Raw genomic sequence first — 16,517 nt, 5'->3', positions numbered from 1 at the left:
GTTCTTCTTTCTCAAGATTGCTTTGGCTTTTGTGGCCTTTTGTGGTTCCATACAAATTTTAGGATTATTTATTCTCATCCTGTGAAAAATACTATGGTGTTTTGATAAGGATTGCATTGAATCTGTAGATGACTCTGGGTAGTATGGACATCTTAACAATATGAATTATTCTAGTCCATGAGCATGGAATATCTTTCCATTTGTGTCATCTTCAATTTCTTTAATCAGTATTTTATAGTTTTTTTTTAAAGATTTTATTTATTTATTTGAGAGAGAGAGAATGAGAGAGAGAGCATGAGAGGGGGGAGGGTCAGAGGGAGAAGCAGACTCCCTGCCGAGCAGGGAGCCCGATGCGGGACTCGATCCAGGGACTCCAGGATCATGACCTGAGCCGAAGGCAGTCGCTAACCAACTGAGCCACCCAGGCGCCCTGTATTTTATAGTTTTTGAAGTACAGATCTCTCATCTCCTTGGTTAAGTTTATTCCCAAGAATTTATTCTTTTTGGTGCAATTGTAAATGGAATTGTTTTCAATTCAGATATTTTCAGATATTTTTCAAATCAGGTATTTTTAAAAAACAGAGCCATCAGGTGTTAGTAAGAACTAAATGCAGGAGGTGTAATTTAGGACATTTTACCTTTGATTAACTTTCAGAACTGTCAAGAGAAAAATGATTGTGCTAAGCTCCATCTTATCTGTGATTAATTTAATGCTAAAAACTGCTACTTTCTTATGAGATGAATAGCTGGAAGATCCAAAGATCAGATCCAAATTTAATCATGTAGACCCCCAAATCAATGATGTATTTAGGAATTTTAATCCACTGTCATAAGTTTTCCAAGCAATTCCGAGGATTGCTTTGGCAAATTTGGATAAAATTTAGAGTTCGATAATAATATACTACACAGACCAGAAAAAAAGTCATGAAACTTTAAACAATGGCTAAGAATGCAAGGGGAAAAAGTCAATAAAATGTCTTTATAAATAAAAAATTGCCTTGAATCAATAATTTCAAATCTCATGAAGAGCTATAGGAGGAAAACGTCAACAGTACTGACAAGAACTCTATCAGATTAAGTATTATATTAAACATTGACTTTGTTAGCATGAAATCATTTTCCAAGTCTGTACATACAGTTAGGTCATAACTTTTTGAATGGTAACATACTTGTCTGAGAAAGTTATTGCAGCTTCCAGAGCTGATTCATTTTAAATTAGAGAACAACTTGGATATTGAAACAATCAGCCTCTCAAAGTCTGGATACCGAAACAGTCAGAATCTTGGTCCTACTTGCTGTGGAGAGAAAATGTTTATTGTGAAAGGGAAAATGGTGACATCAGAGAATTTGTGTAATTTCCATAATGCTGCAAAAGAGAATTAGATTCTGACTGATTTCACTTCTTACTGTTCGTATTGTCCACTTACTTAAAAAATACATTTAAAAAATAAACATAACATGAAAACTACTAATTATAGAATATATACTAATAATAACATAATAATACCATTATTTCTATAGTGTTTTGCAACTTCAAAGCGATTGGTAGATGGACAGGATGGGCAGAATCTAAACCCTGTGAGAAGAGTACCCCGCTGGACAGATGGAGAAACTAAGGCTTAGAAAGATTGAGTAACTAGATCCCACACATAGTACAAATAAAGGTATTGCAGATACGAAAGACTCAGCCTGGGTCTGATTTTAATTCCTGTGCTCCTTCCACTGTCACACTGGGTTGTGTGCTGGAGTAAGAAATACTGATCATTTATCTGTGAATTTGGGGTTTTAGTTTTTTTTTATCTACCTGAGGAGTTTTTTATAAGGACGAATAAAACATAATGTGGGAAAATGCTTTGAAAACTGAGAATCACTCTGTGTACATAAATACAAAGCACTAGACATTCCAAATAAGAAGTATTTTTCTACTTCATCTACAGAAATCAGATCAAAATAGTTGTCTATGAAAAGTAAACCACAAACTACAATTTCACCAATTGCTTACTTTAATTTTCTCAAGTTTGAAAAATGTTTCAAACACAAATCAATAATTTTTTTTTAAGATTTTATTTATTTGACAGAGAGAGACATGAGAGAGGGAACACAAGGAGGGGAGTGGGAGAGGGAGAAGCAGGCTTCCCATGGAGCAGGGAGCCCAACGCGGGGCTCAATCCCAGGGCCCTGGCATCATGACCTGAGCCGAAGGCAACCGCTTAACGACTGAGCCACCCAGGAGCCCACAAATCAATAAATTTTTAAAATAAAATTGAAGGATTGAAAAATTAAACTCCTTTAATAATTGGGGTTAGGTTGATAAGGGTGCTATAAAATACTCATACATTTAAAAAATTTTTTTATTGTTATGTTAATCACCATACATCATTAGTTTTAGATGTAGTGTTCCATGATTCATTGTTTGTGCATAACACCCAGTGCTCCGTGCAGAACGTGCCCTCTTTAATACCCATCACCAGGCTAACCCATCCTCCCCGCCCCTCCCCTCTAGAACCCTCAGTTTGTTTTTCAGAGTCCATCGTCTCTCATGGTTCGTCTCCCCCTCCGATTTCGCCCCCTTCATTCTTCCCCTCCTGCAATCTTCTTCTTCTTCTTTTTTTTTTCTTAACATATATTGCCTTATTTGTTTCAGAGGTACAGATCTGAGATTCAACAGTCTTGCACAATTCACAGCGCTTACCAGAGCACATACCCTTCCCAGTGTCTATCACCCAGTCACCCCATCCCTCCCACCCCACCCCCTACTCCAGCAACCCTCAGTTTGTTTCCTGAGATTAAAAATTCCTCATATCAGTGAGGTCATATGATACATGTCTTTCTCTGTTTGACTTATTTCACTCAGCATAATACCCTCCAGTTCCATCCACGTCGTTGCAAATGGCAAGATCTCATTCCTTTTGATGGCTGCACAATATTCCATTGTATATATATACCACCTCTTCTTTATCCATTCATCTGTCGATAGACATCTTGGCTCTTTCCACAGTTTGGCTCTTGTGGACATTGCTGCTATAAACATCGGGGTGCACGTACCCCTTCGGATCCCTACATTTGTATCTATGGGGTAAATGCCCAGTAGTGCAATTGCTGGATCATATGGTAGCTCTATTTTCAACTTTTTGAGGAACCTCCATACTGTTTTCCAGAGTGGCTGCACCAGCTTGCATTCCCACCAACAGTGTAGGAGGGTTCCCCTTTCTCCGCATCCCTGCCAACATCTGTCCTTTCCTGACCTGTTAATTTTAGCCATTCTGACTGGTGAGAGGTGGTATCTCATTGAGGTTTTGATTTGGATTTCCCTGATGCTGAGCGATGTTGAGCACTTTTTCATGTGTCTGTTGGCCATTTGGATGTCTTCTTTGGAAAAATGTCTGTTCATGTCTTCTGCCCAGTTCTTGATTGGATTCTTTGTTCTTTGGGTGTTGAGTTTGATAAGTTCTTTATAGATTTTGGATACTAGCCTTTTATCTGATATGTCATTTGCAAATATCTTCTCCCATTCTTTCGGTTGTCTTTTGGTTTTGTCGACTGTTTCTTTTGCTGTGCAAAAGCTTTTTATCTTGATGAAGTCCCAATAGTTCATTTTTGCCCTTGCTTCCCTTGCCTTTGGCAATGTTTCTAGGAAGAAGTTGCTGCGGCTGAGGTCAAAGAGGTTGCTGCCTGTGTTCTCCTTTAGGATTTTGATGGACTCCTGTCTCACATTTAGGTCTTTCAACCATTTGGAGTCCATTTTTGTGTGTGGTGTAAGGAAATGGTCCAGTTTCATTCTTCTGCATGTGGCTGTCCAATTTTCCCAACACCATTTGTTGAAGAGACTGTCTTTTTGCCATTGGACATTCTTTCCTGCTTTGTCAAGGATGAGTTGACCATAGAGTTGAGGGTCCATTTCTGGGCTCTCTATTCTGTTCCATTGATCGATGTGTCTGTTTTTGTGCCAGTACCATACTGTCTTGATGATGACAGCTTTGTAATAGAGCTGGAAGTCCGGAATTGTGATGCCGCCAGCTTTGCTTTTCTTTTTCAACATTCCTCTGGCTATTTGGGGTCTTTTCTGGTTCCATACAAATTTGAGGATTATTTGTTCCACCTCTTTGAAAAAAGTGGATGGTATTTTGATGGGGATTGCATTGAATGTGTAGATTGCTCTAGGTAGCATTGACATCTTCACAATATTTGTTCTTCCAATCCATGAGCATGGAACGTTTTTCCATTTCTTTGTGTCTTCCTCAATTTCTTTCATGAGTATTTTATAGTTTTCTGAGTACAGATCCTTTGCCTCTTTGGTTAGATTTATTCCTAGGTATCTTATGGTTTTGGGTGCAATTGTAAATGGGATCGACTCCTTAATTTCTCTTTCTTCTGTCTTGTTGTTGATGTATAGGAATGCCACTGACTTCTGTGCATTGATTTTATATCCTGCTACTTTACTGAATTCCTGTATGAGTTCTAGCAGTTTTGGGGTGGAGTCTTTTGGGTTTTCCACATAAAGTATCATATCATCTGCAAACAGTGAGAGTTTGACTTCTTCTTTGCCGATTTGGATGCCTTTGATTTCTTTTTGTTGTCTGATTGCTGTGGCTAAGACTTCTAATACTATGTTGAATAGCAGTGGTGATAGTGGACATCCCTGCCACGTTCCTGACCTTAGGGGCAAAGCTCTGTTTTTCCCCACTGAGAATGATATTCGCTGTAGGTTTTTCATAGATGCTTTTATGATATTGAGGTATGTACCCTCTATGCCTATACTCTGAAGAGTTTTGATCAAGAAAGGATGCTGTACTTTGTCAAATGCTTTTTCTGCATCTATTGAGAGGATCATATGATTCTTGTTCTTTCTTTTGTTACTGTATTGTATCACGTTGACTGATTTGCGATGTTGAACCAACCTTGCAGCCCAGGGATAAATCCCACTTGGTCGTGCTGAATAATCCTTTTAATGTACTGTTGGATCCTATTGGCTAGTATTTTGGTGAGAATTTTTGCATCCATGTTCATCAGGGATATTGGTCTGTAATTCTCCTTTTTGATGGGATCTTTGTCTGGTTTGGGGATCAAGGTAATGGTGGCCTCATAAAACGAGTTTGGAAGTTTTCCTTCCATTTCTATTTTGTGGAACAGTTTCAGAAGAATAGGTAGTAATTCTTCTTGAAATGTTTGGTAGAATTCCCCTGGGAAGCCATCTGGCCCTGGGCTTTTGTTTGTTGGGAGATTTTTGATGACTGCTTCAATTTCCTTAGTGGTTATAGGTCTGTTCAGGTTTTCTATTTCTTCCTGGTTCAGTTTTGGTAGTTGATACATCTCTAGGAATGCATCCATTTCTTCCAGGTTATCTAATTTGCTGGCATAGAGTTGCTCATAATATGTTCTTATAATTGTTTGCATTTCTTTGGTGTTGGTTGTGATCTCTCCTCTTTCATTCATGATTTTGTTGATTTGGGTCATTTCTCTTTTCTTTTTGATAAGTCTGGCCAGGGGTTTATCAATCTTGTTGATTCTTTCAAAGAACCAGCTCCTAGTTTCGTTGATCTGTTCTACTGTTCTTTTAGTTTCTATTTCATTGATTTCTGCTCTGATCTTTACTATTTCTCTTCTCCTGCTGGGTTTAGGCTTTATTTCCTGTTCTTTCTCCAGCTCCTTTAGGTGTAGGGTTAGGTTGTTTATTTGAGACTTTCTTGTTTCTTGAGAAAGGCTTGTATTGCTATATACTTTCCTCTTCGGCCTGCCTTTGCTGCATCCCAAATATTTTGAATAGTTGTGTTTTCATTTTTATTGGTTTCCATGAATCTTTTTAATTCTTCTTTAATTTCCTGGTTGACCCATTCATTCTTTAGTAGGATGCTCTTTAGCCTCCATGTATTTGAGTTCTTTCCGACTTTCCTCTTGTGATTGAGTTCTAGTTTCAAAGCATTGTGGTCTGAAAATAGGCAGGGAATGATCCCAATCTTTTGGTACTGGTTGACACCTGATTTATGACCTAGGATGTGATCTATTCTGGAGAATGTTCCATGGGCACTAGAGAAGAATGTGTATTCCGTTCCTTTGGGATGGAATGTTCTGAATATGTCTGTGAAGTCCATTTGGTCCAGTGTGTCATTTAAAGTCTTTATTTCCTTGTTGATCTTTTGCTTAGATGATCTGTCCATTTCAGTGAGGGGGGTGTTAAAGTCCCCTACTATTATTGTATTGTTGACGATGTGTTTCTTTGCTTTTGTTATTAATTGCCTTATAGAATTGGCTGCTCCCATGTTAGGGGCATAGATATTTACAATTGTTAGATCTTCTTGTTGGATAGACCCTTTAAGTAGGATATAGTGTCCTTCCTCATCTCTTATTACAGTCTGGTTTAAAATCTAATGTGTCTGATATAAGGATTGCCACCCCAGCTTTCTTTTGGTGTCCATTAGCATGGTAAATGGTTTTCCACCCCCTCACTTTCAATCTGGGGGTGTCTTTGGGTCTAAAATGAGTCTCTTGCAGACAGCATATCGATGGGTCTTGTTTTTTAATCCAATCTGATAGCCTGTGTCTTTTGATTGGGGCATTTAGCCCATTTACATTCTGGGTAACTATTGAAAGATAGGAATTTAGTGCCATTGTATTGCCTGTAAGGTGACCGTTACTGTATGTTGTCTGAGTTCCTTTCTGGTCTATGTTGCTTTTAGGCTCTCTCTTTGCTTAGAGGACCCCTTTCAATATTTCTTGTAGGGCTGATTTTGTGTTTGCGAATTCCTTTAGTTTTTGTTTGTCCTGGAAGCTTTTTATCTCTCCTTCTATTTTCAATGACAGCCTAGCTGGATATAGTATTCTTGGCTGCATATTTTTCTCATTTAGTGCTCTGAATATATCATGCCAGTCCTTTCTGGCCTTCCAGGTCTCTGTGGATAAGTCTATTGCCAGTCTAATGTTTCTACCATTGTAGGTTACATATCTCTTCTCCTGAGCTGGTTTCAGGATTTTCTCTTTGTCTCTGAGACTCGTAAGTTTTACTATTAGATGTCGGGGTGTTGACCTATTTTTATTGATTTTGAGAGGGGTTCTCTGTGCTTCCTAGATTTTGATGCCTGTTTCCTTCCCCAAATTAGGGAAGTTCTCTGCTATAATTTGCTCCAATATACCTTCTGCCCCTCTCTCTTCTTCCTCTGGGATCCCAATTATTCTAATGTTGTTTTGTCTTATGGTATCACTTATCTCTCGAATTCTGCCCTCGTGATCCAGTAGTTGTTTATCTCTCTTTTTCTCAGCTTCTTTATATTCCATCATTGGTCTTCTATATCACTGATTCTCTCTTCTGCCTCATTTATCCTAGCAGTTAGCGCCCCCATATTTGATTGCACCTCATTAATAGCCTTTTTGATTTCGACTTGGTTAGATTGTAGTTCTTTTATTTCTCCAGAAAGGGTTTCTCTAATAACTTCCATGCTTTTTTCAAGCCCAGCTAGTATCTTTAAAGTGATGATTCTGAACTCTAGATCTGACATCGTACTAATGTCCGTATTGAGTAGGTCCCTGGCAGTCGGTACTACCTCTTGTTCTTTTTGTTGAGGTGATTTTTTCCGTCTTGTCATTTTGTCTTCCAGAAAGTGGTCACTTTTCTGTTCAGAGAGTTGTTGCTATTCTTTTCTTCGATCTCCTGTTGAGTTCATAAGTGTTCAGAATGGTTTGATCCCTATCCAGCTGAATTCCTGAGACCAGACCAAGTCCAGGTCTCCTACTCCTCTGCCATCTTGCTCCGCCCCTCCCAAAATACTCATAATTTTAAGTGGAAATGTTCACCAAAAGATGACCAGTGGCTTTTGCGAAATCAGTTATGGATGAGAATAATTAAAAAAAAAAGACTTAAGTTTTATCACAAAAGGTTAAGATTTTCAATTAATATAGCAGAGCAGATATTTGAGGAATACTGTCTATCTGTTTTAATTGCCCATGTCCCAGAAGTGAGACCTTTGTTACAATTCTATTTACCTTTTATCTGATGTCCATGGATATTAAGTGAATCACAGGAAAGCATTACTTACAGTAAGAAGAGACTATAGGATGCAAAATGAATCTTTATGAAGAAAGATATCTGAAAGGATAAACTGCCTTATTAATAGTATTGTCCAAAATGCATTTTCTTTTTCTTTTGGGATTTGGGCAATTGGTTCATATACAGATATTTTATTTTGTTTTATGTTTTTGGCTTTAACGATCCCACAGAACACTGGTTTTTAAATCACCAGTAAATCATGTAACTAGTCACCTTTGGACCTCAATAGAGACATCGTGAATTGATTCTACAGGAGACATTGTCTGATTCTTTATTTTATAATGTGGTGAAGGGCTTATCTTCCATAAACTTCTGAACACCTAAGTGAGAGTGACGTGCTCACTCGAGTGAACCCCCCATGTTCTTTAGATGTGTGTCATCACAAATGAAATGGCCAGGCTGGCTGCCAATTTAGGCTGTTCCTCCTGAGTGGTTACATTTTGAAGGTGTAGGCCTAGAAGAACCTATCTGACCATAGGATCGCTCCCCTGAAGAGGAGTGTTCACTCACACACACCACATGTCAGCTCATCATCAGTGTCCCCACCTCATCCTACCCAAACTCACAAAAACCTGCCTAAGTCCCAGAGGACCAACCCATTGCTTCTGTGTAGTTGGTTACTTCATTCTCTTCCAAGAAGGGAGAAGTATATGGGAAATTTCTAAAACTTGTGTACATTTCTTGGGAAATAAAACAGGGAAACGAGATGTCTTTTCCTGCAGAGGTCTTTTTCTCTAGCAGATATGAGACAAGTGACCCAGATAGTTTAGGACAAGTGAGGCACACTTTCATGAGCACACCATTTCCTAGGTTTGTGATGTCTGTCATCACTGCATGTGTCTGTGTCATTGTACCCACAGTTCTTATTGCTAGTCACTTTCATTGCATTCTAATCTCCAACTCCATAGTGAGTTTAATAATCATGTAAATATAAGGATACCAGAATCAAAAAGGACTCCAGATTTTGTCCAACCCCATTATTTTACTGATGTGAAAACAGTCCAGGGAGATGATGATTTATCTGCAGTTGCAAATCCATTCAGTAAAGACCTGGAGTCCAGTTTCTGGATCCATTCTCTCTACAAACTCCTCCCACACTTCCCTGGAGGATCTAGTATGTTTGTCCCCAACACAGGAGCACTCGACTCTGAGCAAATGGGTATACTTATACTTGTTTCCACCCCATCTCTGATGCTCAACCCACTCTATCATCATGTCTTGCCCCTGAGTTCTGTCCTGATATTTCTAAGTTAGGAAAGGAAGCTTCTACCTGTCCCTTCCACACCACTCTTCCTCATTCTCACAGGATCCCAAAAGGGTCAGAACTTAGAACAAGGCAGCTTGATTTCAGGAGCTCATGAATGTCCTGTGACCCAGCAATTCCAAGTATTATGTCAGCCATATTATTGGTTTGAATAATTTTCTGATCCAGCATTGAAGCCAAATACCGTATCATATATTCTTTAAGACATTTACAAGTGAACTTCTAGAATAAAATATGTTTGTAAGTTTGGGACTATCTTTTTTGCTGATGCACAATAGACACAATTAGGAAACATACACATGTGACCTCTACTAAGAGATCAAATCTAATGATGGTGATAAAAGGTACTGAAGAACAGGGAGTAAGAAACAATGGGGAAGAAGAAAAGAGAAGGCAAAGGACGGGAAGGAAAGAGAGTAAAGAAAAAATGAAAGCCAGGATACGGTGAACAGAATGGCGATGGGCTCAGTCAAGGCAGCTATGAAGACATTCACTGGGACCTTGTTCCAGTAAGTGCACAAAACAAAGACCCTGCTTGATGTATTTTTCCTTATGTATGTACACGTGACCATCACTTCTGAGAAATGAAATGAGGCTGTTGGTAGATGGTAGTATTATTATTCTGTCCCTTCCACACCACTCCATGACCCATGGCCACTCTCACCATCAGTTCACCAGTACTCCAGGCTCCAGGCTATATTGGTGAACTGATGGTGAGAGTGGCCATGGGTCATGGAGAAGGCAGTGAGCCTCTTCCTTTAGTATCGAGCAGTGGCTACAGAGAGAGAAAGAGCCAAGTTCAATACAGACAACCATCTGCTTGCGGTTGGTAAAAGAGAAGAATGGACATGGGTGGTTTCCAGTACTTAGACTGGGCATAAGTTCTTATTCAAGTTGTGAATAATAATACTACCATCTACCAACAGCCTCATTTCATTTCTCAGAAGTGATGGTCACATGTACATACATAAGGAAAAATACACCAAGCAGGGTCTTTTTTTGTGCACTTGACTGTGTTATGCCTCGATTTAAAAACAGCCTTTTTTCAGTAGGCAAGCATGCCTGAGACTGTAACATCTTAAAAATAGCCCTGGGGTATCCCTTCAGATCTCTGAGACCCTAAGTCCATGTTCTCTCCATACTCTTTGCAGCTTCTCTGAGTAGAAATGCAGGATGGAGAGAGAGAACATTCAGTGTAGGCCTGAAAGAAACAATTGCAAGCATTTTTGCAGCTAACAAGAGTCACAATCAAGCACGTAACACAGTGCAGACGCTCCAGTCTTATGGTCATTCTGGGGAACTTTTTATTTTATTTTCTTTTTTTACAATACTGAGAGTCTACCCCACTGCGTACCAGATTTAAAAATAATAAACTACTTTAGATAGGTAACTTTCTAAAATCTTATGGCCCTGTCTTCTTAAAAAGAACACACTGGATGTGACTGGACCTTTCCTTGAATGCTCAGGATCACAATTAATAAATACATTATTGGACTATGTGTTTTCAGGAGCAGTTAATGGTGAGCAGTTATTTGCTTTACAACTTGCCTCCCAAAGGTTGTGCTTGTTTTTCAGACCTCCTTTTAATGAGTCTATTTCAACCCATGCTGTTTGCTACATGTGCTGTTCCTTTAAATGTGTCAGTCATCCTCCTAATTTATGACAATCTGGACACTAGCCTCACTCTGTAGGGTACTCTACAAACAAATCAGCTGTGGGAGATAGCCTGTTATTTTTGCTTATTTGGCTGTATTCTAGATAGGTTCGATTGCCAGATAATTGAATTTTGAATAGACAAGATATTATTGTACTCCTGCTTTATTTTTTTAGTAAAAGTTTTAGTTAAGCATGATGTACATAGAGAAAAGTACACAAATCATAAGTCTACAGTTCAATTGTTTTTAACAGATTTCAACAACAACAAAATAGGTTGTTTGGGAGCGCCTGATTGGCTCAGGCTGTTAAGCGTCTGACTCTTGATTTCGGCTCAGGTCATGATCTCAGAATCCTGGGATTGAGGCCTGTGTCCAGCCCCACTTTAGGCTCCATGCTCAGTGGGGAGTCTGCTTGAGATTCTCTCTTTCCCTCTCCCTCTGCCCCTCCCCACGCACACTCTCTGGCTCTCTCTCTAAAATAAATAAATAAATCTTTTTAAAAAATTAAAGTTGTTTTTGGGACACCTGGGTGGCTCAGTCAGTTAAGCGTCTGCCTTCGGCTCAGGTCATGATCCCAGGGATGCTGGGATCGAGTCCCGCATCGGGCTCCCTGCTCCGCGGGAAGCCTGCTTCTCCCTCTGCCTCTGCTCCCCCTGGTTGTGCTCTCTCTCTCTCTCTCTGACAAATAAATAAAATCTCTAAAAATAATTAAAGTTTTTTTAACATACCTTTGTTAGGTATACCTAGGAAAAAGGAGCACATAACATTACCTACTTTGTCCTTTTCAAAATATGCATCATTTTCCATATGCAAAGTATCTTTTCCCATATGTGTGAGCCTAAGAAAATAGATATTTTCTGTATTTGACACATGTGCAAAATAGAGGCTTGGATCACTGATTTCTCAGATCACAGAGTAGAGAGCAAGGATATTAATCCTAGTGTTCCAGTGCAGGAATCTTCCCATTACTATTGCAATGAAATTTACTCAGAAGGAGCAAATATGGTAGTATCAATTCTAGTATCAAAATTTGGACAGGAGGGAGCAGACATTCTGCCATCACCTAAGAGCCTGGTGGGCGTTTGAAGCCTTGTCTTCTCTGATTGACCAGTGTCCCTGACATACAGCTGTTAAACATTTTGAATTTCTTCTCTGGGGAGTCGAATGTCAACGTGCTCTCTTGAGGGAGGGTGGGGGCATAAGTAACCCTACCATTATGCCAGATCTCCAAAAGAAATTTCAAAGCTTAAGATGACTTAGCATTCTTATTTCCTTATCTCATTTCTTCTATTCTCTTCTTTGCATCTTTTATCCCTAATGCCAACACAATAATTTAACTGAAAGGGAAGGATTGAACAATCATAAGAACTTTGGACAACCATCCCAAAACTCATTGGAATCAGCTATTTCTCTCCCTGTTTCAAATTACCATCCATTCTAGAAAGCCTCACATGGTTTGAATTGGAACAGTGGTACATCTGAATAAAAAGTCCCAATTATACAAATACGAAAGTTCAAAAGCTTCACAAACTAAAGCTCACTCCAAGTCTCCCATTATCTACAGAAAGGCATTTTATAGACTGCCCTGCTGAAAAATTGCTTAACACGTAACAGAATACAAAATACAAAGTAGTGTGGAAGGTGCACTTTTTATCATTCTTTTTCATAAAACAGAAGAAGTAGAATTATTTTGGGCATGTGAATATTTTTTTTTAAAATGAAAGTTCCTGCAAGATTCAAACTTTCCAAGTGCTGCAATTGTTGCTACTAACAGAGCAGAATGAGCTCTAGGGGCAAGCTCTGTGTATTTTCTACCCTGCTCCACCACTTAGGGGTACAGGACCAATCTGTGTCCTCAGTTCCTCCTTTGTGAAGAGGCTCACAGTGGTATTTCCCACCACAGGGCTTCCCCAAGAATTCAGTTAACATAGTCTTCAGAACTGTGTCTGGCCCACAGAAAACTGCTTTTAGTGCCAGAAGGGAAGGAGCCTCTTTTTTGTTTGTTTTTACAAGGGAACAAAGGAATGCATCAGACAGGTCAAAGCAAAAATCCTATTATCAAATCCTAATCTAAGGAATTAAAATAAGCGGTAATGCAACATGGAGATTGCAAAGCAGATTAACCTGTCATAACAGAGCCAGCTCTCCCGGACCCCAGAGATAGAAGGTACAGTGGAGACTGGCAAGAAATCAGCCATGATGAAAAAGCAGGCTTTCCCCACAGCTTCGCTCCTGGGAATGAGACAGATAATTCTTTTTTTTTTTTTAAGATTTTAAGTAGTCTCTCCACTCATCACGGGGCTCGAACTCACAACCCCAAGATCAAGAGTCGCATGCTCTACCCACTGAGACAGCCAGGTGCCCCAAGACAGATAATTCTTATACCATGCTCCTAGCACTGTGTTCTCTCATACCTTCTTTTTCTTTTTCTTTTTTTCACCCAATGTGTTTAAACTAGACCAAAAGCAAAACCAACTCACCCATTTCATCAATCTATATCTATGAGCTTGTTTTTCTATTTTTTATTTCTTAGATTCCACATCTAAGATTATATGGTATTGGTCTTTCGTTGACTGATTTCACTTAGCATAAAAATGCCCTCAAGGTCTATCTGTGTTGTCACAAATGGCAAGATTTCATTCATGTATATATATAACTTCTTTATATATGTATGTATATATATGTGTGTTCATATATGTATGTGTGTGTGTGTATATATATATTAACATTTTCTTTATCCATTCATCTGTTGATGGACACTTAGGCTGTTTCTGTATCTTAACTATTGTAAATAATGCTACAGTGAACATGGGGGTGCAGATATCTTTTTGAGTTCGTGTTTTTGTTTTCTTTGAATAAATACCTAGAAGTGGAATTCCTGGATCATAGGGTAGTCTCCTGTTTTTAATTTTTTGAGGAACCTCCATATTGTTCCACAGTGGCTGCACCAGTTTGCATTCCAACAATTTACAACAGTGCATAGGGGTCCCTTTTCTCCACGTCCTCACCAACACTTGTTATTTCTTCTTTTTGATAATAGCAATCTGATGGGTGTGAGGCGATAGCTCATTATGGTTTTGATTTGCATTTCCCTGATGATGAGTGATGTTGAGCATCTTGTCATGTACCTGTTGGCCATCTGGATGTCTTAAAAAAAAAATATCTATTCAGGGGTGCCTCGGTGGCTCAGTTGGTTGAGTGGCCAACTCTTGATTTCGGCTTGGGTCCTGATCTCAGGGTCCTGGGATTGAGCCCCTGAGTCCTCTGCACTCAAGCAGGGAGTCTGCTTGAGGATTCTCTCTCTCTCCCTCCGCCCCTCCCCGCATTCAAGCTCACTCTCTCCGCTCTCTCTCTCTCTCAAAAAAAATGTCTATTCAGATCTTCTGCCCATTTTTAAATCAGATTTTTTTTTTTTTTTGCTGCTGAGGTGTGTGACTTCTGTATATATTTTAAATATTAGCCCCTTATCAAATGTGATTTGCAAATATCTCCTCCCATTCAGCAGGTTGCCTTTTCATTTTGTGGATGGTTTCCTTTCCTGTACAGAAACTTTTTAGTTTGATGTAGTCCCACTTCTTTATTTTTGCTTTTGTTGTTTTGGCTTTTGGTGTCAGATTTAAAAACTCATCACACAGACTGTCAAGGAGCTTACTGCCTATGTTTCTTCAAAGAGCCTCTTCTTGAAGGCAGAATTCCTCTACTTTAAGCCAATCATATATGAAATGAGGTTATTAAATGGACTAACTCAAATTCAGTTCATGTTATAAGGTGACAATGAAGTTACTTCTTAAGCTACTCACTGTCCCAAGCATTAAAATGAAAAGGGAGGCCCTCTTGGGAGAAAGCTAAAGAAAAATCACAGCATTGATCAACTAACTACCTTATTAGAACAAAAATAATGCTTTTGACAAACATACGAGTGCATGGTTCCTCCCCCTCGTCGCCCCCACCTCCAAAATGTCAGCTTCTAAATAACTAGGCACCTAATCATCTCTTAAAGATCTGAACATCCAGTGTCCTATGGAAAATCATCCCTGGCCTCCCACCCAAGAGAAACCAATTTCAATTCATTGCTTGGAGGATAAAGCAAGTTTAACTCAAACACAAAATTAGTTTTAGTAGTATATTATAGGTAAATATACTCTTTAACATTTCTATTTTTAAAATGGAAACTTGTTTAACTTGGAGGAGTAATAATCATGTTTAGGAGCCTTGGGAGTCTTTTAAATTGCATGCTAAAAACTGAAAACTACTCCTGACAACAAAACTAAAGTAAAGCTTCTCATTTCACAGGCTTGATTATTTTCTCCTATTTTAACCAAGTTGGGGGAAAAATTATACGTAAAAGCAAGCAGTTGATAAGTTCACTGATCTGATTTGAAGGACTTCTTGAACTTTCTGCAACCTGCATCTGATGTCTCTCAAGCCAATAAACCTCAGAAATTGATCATTGTATAGTGAGGTTTTCCCCTAAAATAAAGAGAACCTGACTCTGGCAAAGTGTTCTATCCCTTAGGGACTTAAGACTCCTAGTTTCATTGTGGGGGGTGGGGAGGAGGGAGAGAAAGAAAAAAAAACTTACACAGGCAGGTTAAGGGAAAAGTAAACTCACAGTCTTCTCCCTCTGGTGGGAAAAAGAACTCAAAGTTCCCAGTTTTTTTTAAGAAAGAAGTCACTTTTTTAGAAAAAGCTAATTGACAGCTGAGGAGGGGGTTGTGTTCTGGAAAGTGGCCCCGGAAAAGGGGGGAGGCGGCCGCCGGGTGAACGTTGGGGGCTGCCCGGCCCCGGGAGCCCCTACCTGCGTTCCTCAGCTTCTTGTTCCGATACACGGACAGGATGACCAGGAGGTTGCCCAGGATGTCCACCACGATGGTGAAGATGAGGATGAAGGCGAGCGTGCAGGCCACCCACGAGGGTCGCGGCCCCGCGCCCTCCCCGCCGCCGGGCGCCCACTGAGAGGCATTGAGCAGCACGCTGCCATTGCCCCGCGGGGTCCCACCCGGCGCACCCCACGGCCCGTCCATCGCGCCCTCGGAGCGCAGCGCCACCCCTTTCACCACGGCTTATGGCTCCCCGCACCTCTCCCCGCGCCTACTCCCCATTGCAAGTGCTCCTTCGCCGCCGCCCTGCCCGCTCCGCCACCTGCCGGGCGGCGGGACTCTGCACCTGCAGCCCCAGCCCCGCCCGGTGACACCTGGCATGTGCCTGGAGGCTTCTCGGCCTTGGGGCTCCCTGTCCCATCCCCGCAGCCCGTGCCGACAGCACCCCCGTGCGGGATGCCTGCACCGTGCGCCGCCTGCGCTCTAGCCGGGCAGTGAGTCCAGGCGAGCCAGAGGTGAAAGAAATCGGAATTTTCTCAGGAATTGCACCATTCCTGGAATGGAAATCATTCCCTCCCCGCCCCCCGCCGCCCTACCCCTACCCCATAGACTGAAAAGGCCAGCCAGATTTTTCATAATCTTCCCCCAAAAGCTACTTTTCTTTTGATATTTCTTGAACGCTGTCCTTAAAATTTTAGTATGCCAACTATATTTCAATTAAAATAAAAATAAATTTTCCA

General features: G+C 40.3%; 1 protein-coding gene across 1 annotated transcript in view; it reads right to left on the bottom strand.

Moving 5' to 3' along the window:
- MTNR1A (melatonin receptor 1A) overlaps nt 1–15,981 on the bottom strand; it is a 37,767-nt gene extending 21,786 nt beyond the window's left edge. Inside the window, exon 1 of the mRNA XM_078068259.1 lies at nt 15,756–15,981. Within this exon, the coding sequence (XP_077924385.1) occupies nt 15,756–15,981 (226 nt within the window). The remainder of the gene's footprint in view (nt 1–15,755) is intronic.
- Between the last annotated feature and the right edge of the window lie 536 nt (nt 15,982–16,517).

This window comes from Halichoerus grypus, chromosome 3 (genome assembly GCF_964656455.1).
Source record: "Halichoerus grypus chromosome 3, mHalGry1.hap1.1, whole genome shotgun sequence".
NCBI lineage: Eukaryota > Metazoa > Chordata > Mammalia > Carnivora > Phocidae > Halichoerus > Halichoerus grypus.
Note: the sequence above shows the minus strand (reverse complement) of the source record. Positions and strands in the feature narration are given on the sequence as shown.